A 6,055-nucleotide genomic window follows, 5' to 3' on the forward strand; every position below is an offset into this window, starting at 1 on the left:
TTCAATTATGCACAGAATGCATACTAAAGCTTTTCAAGCATCAATTGACTTGGGGGCATTTTGGGGCAGAAGCTGAGGATGTGCCTATAATATCTACCAGTGTTGCGTTGGCGTCTATATGGCAGTATTTGGCAACCTAAGGTAATCTTTATCCAATTCCTTATTTTTGACGCTAAAGATAGGATTTGTATACCAATGAACTTAGTGGTACTGAAGACCAATTGAGAGCAAAAGGCACAAATAATTTTACATTGTCATACAAGAAATTTTGTACAAAGCACTGTAGAAAGGAGAATTTTGCTTTCAATGAAAGTGATCACTGAGTGTTGAACAGTAGCAAAAGGGTAAACTTCAGCCACAAAAGCGACCAGTGTGACAATACGCTTTGCAGTGGAGCAACAAAGCATGACAGGAATCCATATGAATTCAGCAACATATACAATTCACCAGTCTTGATATGGCACTTTTTGATCTATCCATATGACTCTTGATGAGAAGAGATGATGCTGGGACGACTTGTTATTTTCAAGTCTTTGGTCAGGCCTTGAGCTTGCTGGCCCTGGAGATTGGAGTATCAAAACTCTAAAGCTTTCTCAACTGTGTAGATATGAAAATAACCTTTGGCCAGTCCTTCAATTGGTCTGCACAAAACAAAGGAAAATTTCAGTTAATAATCATGAAAGAGTGGACTACATTGCAAACCGAATCACTTTTTTGCTCCATAAGTCCAATGTATGAAAGCTAAATGGTAACTAAGTTGAACAGTACAAAATACCTGGGTCATATGCTGCCATTCTTTGGACTTGAACCTGTTTTCCACTTTTTTCAGCCATTTGTCGGAATCGTGTAAAGATGTTTCTGAGAATTAATATGAACATAGGTGATAAAATCAGATGCAGAAGCTATGTTATTCTGACTTGCATATATGACATTACTGAAATATAAATTGCATATATGACTCGCATATGTGATATCATTGAAACATAAATTGAGTGTTGAGAAATCAAACAATAGTTAACATTTTTCGGTTCCACTTTTTATATGTCAGCCTGTGAGGAGGTACCTGGATTAAGCACAATCCTTAAAACCATAATTCCTCATCTTGAATGCAGGATAATCTTTCTTCTTCTTTTTTTTAACTACCTTCTGCAACATTAAAGAAATAAATTAAAAAGAAAAATAAAGAAAAGAGGCATACATCATGAAAATAGACAATATAGCTTAAGTTCTTTAAAATTGATTACCTATAATTTCCACAAATGGAATGCGAGCTAATTCTTGCAACTCTCGCCCTTTACCCTTCTGGCAGCTTTTTTGAAGTAGAGGGCAGTTGTAGATCTGCAATTGCAAAAGAGAGGGAGGCAGGCCATTCTTTGGAAAGGAGGCAAGTTTAGGGCATCTCACGATCCTCATATATTCAAGTGATGTGAGGCTTTGAAAACCCTTGCTGGAAAGGTATTTCAGGTCTTGGAATTCTTCAATGACAAGGCTAGTAAGAGAGGTAGGCAACTTCATATCTATCTCATCCTGTGGAAAGGACAACACACTAGGACATCCGCCAATACTGAGGTTCTTGAGAGAGGTGAGTCTGTGCAAACCCCAAGCAAACAGAGGGGTATAAATCTCGACATTATGAATACAAAGTGATGTCAAGTTGGTGGGGAAGCCTTCTTCTGGAAAGGATATAATGCCTGGACAATCTTGTATAGCTAATTCTTGAAGGGAAGTGAGATTGTGCATATTATCCGGAAGGACTTTGAGCTTATCACAGTGACTTATCTTAATGTGGTGGAGATTGGTGAGCATGTGCAGATTCTTGGGTAAGGATTTAAGATAAGGAAGATATCTGATTTTAATAGATTCAAGAAATGTGTTGTTGTCAAACCTTTCAGCTATTGACTCTATCTTTGCATTTATGCTGTGAAATGAGAAACAATTCAAAACCAGATATTTAAGGGAAGCAGGTAACTCCCCTAAGAATGTAAGAGAGCTGCAGCCATCAATTTCCAAATTCTGGAGATTAGATAAGTTAGTGTCGCAGCTGATACTATCCTCATCAGTAACCCTAGAAGAGGAATAAGCCTCTCCCACATCCAGCAGCCTCTGCAATTCGGTGCAGTGACTGATCTTTAGCCTTTTTAGAGATGAAGGCAGCTGATGTCTTCCAATGGAAATCAAAGAATGACAATAATCAATTGTCAACTCTTCAAGACACAAACTGCTGTAAATTACTCCATCTGGCAAAGAAATAAGTCTAAAGCAACCTTCAATAGATAGCTTTCTCAGAGACTTAAAACTGTGAAGCCATGGCAGTAGTCTCTCAAGCCTTTCACAACCATGAAATTGTAAAATTCTTATTTCACTATCAGCGACGCCCTTTTGCAACAACTCTTCATTTTCAGCGATGCCCTCACCAAGCTTCCAATGTAGATGATTGAAACGTGGGATGTAAACATCAGAACCAATAGTTAATGTTTTTAACTTTCTTAAGCCTTGCATCAACTCTTCTGGTCGAAATAAAAATGGTCCCGTTACATTCAAGATGTTTGCCGAGCTAAAGCCTCCACCCAGTTCAACCTTTCTGCATCCATTGATTACTAAGCGTAAGCGAGATATCACCGGAAGGCTTCCCAATGAAACCACCAATTCACAACATTCTATAATATCAAGCTTTTGCAATGAATACAAATGGCTGGGCAATGTTCCCACCAGTTTGGGACACCTAACAATAGAAAGTTCGCGCAGATGAGGGAATTCATACCCACAAATCTTCCACTCTTCCCATTCATACATGTCCTCAATGTGCAGCGTCTCGAGAGCCGGAAAAGGATTTGAATTGCTCATATCCTCACCATAAAACTCACGATCAACCACTTTTACATTGGGAAACTCTTTGATAACCAAGTACTTGAGAGAGGAAAGCAGCCCAAGTTGCGGCAAGGTTGTGCACTTGAAGCAATTCTCCAACTTTAGGCTCACCAAATTGCTAAATAAAGGATCCCCTACCCACGATGGAAATTGAATACCACCATAACGAATTATGGTGAGCTTTTTCAGATTTCCGTGAGGCTTCATCTTCTCAATTACTTCCCTATGGCAAATTTCATTTGGAATATTTTGAAATTTCAATCCACTCCAAAAATAAAAAATTCCCCAATCCATCACCAAATCGTCCATTTTCTCCTTGTCTAATAGAATGGCTCCCCTTACATATGAATCATTAGCCACATTCTCCAGCCTTGAAATGCGGAGTGTCCCTTGAAGAAATTTTAAATTCGTCAAAGCTGTTATACCGACTTCATTACCCTCCCCCACAACAAAATCAGACAATGTCCGAAGCCTTTTTAATTCTTCTATTCCCTGTGGCATCCCTTCCACACATGTGTCTTGGATATCAAGATGACGCAGGTTGATCAGATTTTGCATTTCTAAAGGCAATTTCTTGAGATGCCAACAGCCTCTCAGCAGCATAGTCTGTAAGTTGCATAGAAAGGTTGTTGTCTCAGGTAAAGTTCTAACAGAGGTGTATGAAAGGTCAAGATACCTTAGATGCTTCAAGGCACCTATTGAATCTGGTAGCTCAGTGATATTATAACCATGGAAGGATAGCACCCTTAAACATCGTAACGTTGATAACAAATAAGAAGGGACACAATTTGCTAAGGAGTTATATGGACAACCATAACGGTGTAGTGATAAAGGCAGGAAGGTTCGCATACACTTGATATTTTCAAACAACTCAAATCTTTCACAGCGATCATAGGGGCTAGGGATGTAAGAAGAGTGGCGAGATTTTTCTCGTTTACGTGGAGTCACTTTATCCTCCAATCTGAAACATGCATCTCCAGCAACCACTTGTGCTAGGTCATTCACCAGGTCATGCATTATGAATCCACCAGTGCTTGAAGATTGAAAAAATGATCTAGAGAATAGATCTTGAAAATACTCTTCTCCCATATCCTCCATATGTTGACCGTCTCGTTGCTCAATTAGACCTTCTGCCATCCATAGAAGGACTAGCTCTTTCTCTTCAAATACATAATCCTTGGGGAATATTGCACAATAAGCGAAACACCTCTTTAAATGGGAAGGGAGATGATAGTAGCTTAATTTTAACACAGGAAGAATGTTGTTGACATCGTCTTGTAAATTCCAGATTTTGCTGTTCATTACATTTTCCCAATCCTCCCATGGTTCTGAGCGTAGAAGGCCACCCAAAGTCCTTGCCGCCAAAGGCAAGCCACCACACTTCTCGATGACCTTGTCGCGGATGACTTCCAATTTTGGATCTGCAACTCTTCTACTAGCAAAGGCATGGTAAAGAAACAATTTCCAGCAATTTTCATCTGAAATACAATTCAAATTGTGAGATTCAATTGTTTCCATCATCCGTGCAATAGCTTCATCACGTGTTGTCACAATCACTCTGCTTCCTGGAGCTCCATGCATCAATGGAGAACACAAGGCATTCCACTCATCATAATTCTTGTTCCAGACATCGTCCAAAACAATCAAAAACTTCTTTCCTTCTAATTTTTCACACAACTCCAGTTGAACTTGATTGAGCTCGTTTAGATAACACGACTGTCGAGTGATCGACTCAAGAATGCTCTTTGTTATCTTCAAAATGTCAAACTCATCAGACACACAAACCCATCCTTTTAGATGAAATTGTTGTTGTGATGACTTATCATTGCAGTTGTAGACAAGCCGGGCGAGCGTTGTTTTACCCACCCCACCCATCCCAAAAATGGGTATTACTCCAACTTTCACATCACTTGTATTTGAAATCAAATCAAGTATCTTCCTTTTATCTTCATCTCTGCCATACACTTCAGGTTCATTATCCAAACATGTACTGGGCGGTCGCACACATACCTTGCTAGAGGACGTCCCACCAACATTTCTCTTTATCAAATCCAAGTCGTTTTGCTGGTCTACTATCTTCTGAAATCTGGTAGTGATCTCCTTCATCTTGGAAACCATCGTTGAATTGAACATGACTGCTCCTGGATTGATGGTAGTTGTCACAGTATGAAAGAGTTTCCGAAGCTTATTTGAACCAGCTTCAGTTTCTCCCTTCAACTGGCGTTGCAAAGACTCAGTTTGAAACTCGTCCAAGATGTCCTCCACATCATAAGCCAAATCTTTGAGCTCGTCCAGCCACATCTTCACCGACTGGTTAGACATCTGCTTCTCCTCTGCATCTTCAAGCATGGCTTGGATCGTCCTCAATCTTTTCTCCCACTCGTTAATTTCAGCACTTACTTGCCTCTCACGAGCAAACTTTAGAAACTCAGGGCACTCAATCCTCTCAAACAAGGCCTGAATGAATGATGATAGAGCAGACTCTGCAATGAAAGACACGGCCTGTCCAACAAAAGACATGATTTTTTCTTAGAACAGAGTAACTATGAAAGAGATGGATAGACAGCGAGGACAGATAGGTGTTTCGGGAAGGCGGATTTGCAAAGGGCTAGTCGTGTTTATCAGGACGCTTATGTTCTCTATCAGAAAGAGGGAACTGGAAGTGGAACTGAAAGAGGCGAGAGGCAGGGAGGGAGCAGAAAACACTTCTTTGAAAAACAGAAAAATGTTGCTGCAGAGAAAGAAAACCGGAATAAATGAAGGGAGAGAGAGAGAGAGAGCAATTTTCAAGAATTCACTTCGAAACAGGAAGAAGGGATTGATTAGCATATGCTTTCACGTTGCTTTATACATGTTAAGCAGACTACATTTAGTGAAGCCAGAGCTTTTTACACTTGAAGCACAAAGTAAAAAAAAAAAAAAAAAAAATGCAGCAGTCTCAATTTCTAAGGCCAATTTGAAAAGATGTTGACAGTGATTTAGATAATTATTTTGATGGAAATAGATCTTATTTTATAAATATTATATTAAAATTAGTATAAAAATACTAATAATAATTAAATGCATACAACCATGGAAAAAACTGCAAAAGTTAATTAACCATTAAGATTCAAATACTTTTATGTTTATGCTCACAAATGTAATAACTCTCGTCTCTTAAAATTTTGGTCAACTACTTATAAATATA

At 39.1% G+C, this 6,055-nt stretch overlaps 1 protein-coding gene across 6 annotated transcripts; it reads right to left on the reverse strand.

Moving 5' to 3' along the window:
• Positions 1-221: 221 nt before the first annotated feature.
• LOC110656560 (putative disease resistance RPP13-like protein 1) lies at positions 222-5,713 on the reverse strand. Of its 6 annotated transcripts, none has more exons than XM_058134942.1 (4): positions 1,245-5,713; positions 1,064-1,143; positions 776-819; positions 222-641 (listed from the first exon to the last, which is right to left on the reverse strand). In XM_058134942.1, the coding sequence occupies exons 1-2, from the start codon at positions 5,386-5,388 to the stop codon at positions 1,136-1,138; spliced, it is 4,152 nt and encodes a 1,383-aa protein (XP_057990925.1). In that variant the 5' UTR covers positions 5,389-5,713; the 3' UTR covers positions 222-641; positions 776-819; positions 1,064-1,135. The 6 variants fall into 6 exon arrangements, with proteins under 6 accessions (XP_057990925.1, XP_057990923.1, XP_057990922.1 ...); XM_058134940.1 differs by having other exon boundaries at positions 776-809; positions 1,064-1,146; XM_058134939.1 differs by having other exon boundaries at positions 1,064-1,146.
• Between the last annotated feature and the right edge of the window lie 342 nt (positions 5,714-6,055).

Source organism: Hevea brasiliensis, chromosome 14 (assembly GCF_030052815.1).
Source record: "Hevea brasiliensis isolate MT/VB/25A 57/8 chromosome 14, ASM3005281v1, whole genome shotgun sequence".
NCBI classification, from domain to species: domain Eukaryota; kingdom Viridiplantae; phylum Streptophyta; class Magnoliopsida; order Malpighiales; family Euphorbiaceae; genus Hevea; species Hevea brasiliensis.

Bases quoted from the DNA above. Each gene is read 5' to 3' on its own strand.
- LOC110656560 (XM_058134940.1), bottom strand. From the start codon at position 5,388: ATGTCTTTTGTTGGACAGGCCGTGTCTTTCATTGCAGAGTCTGCTCTA.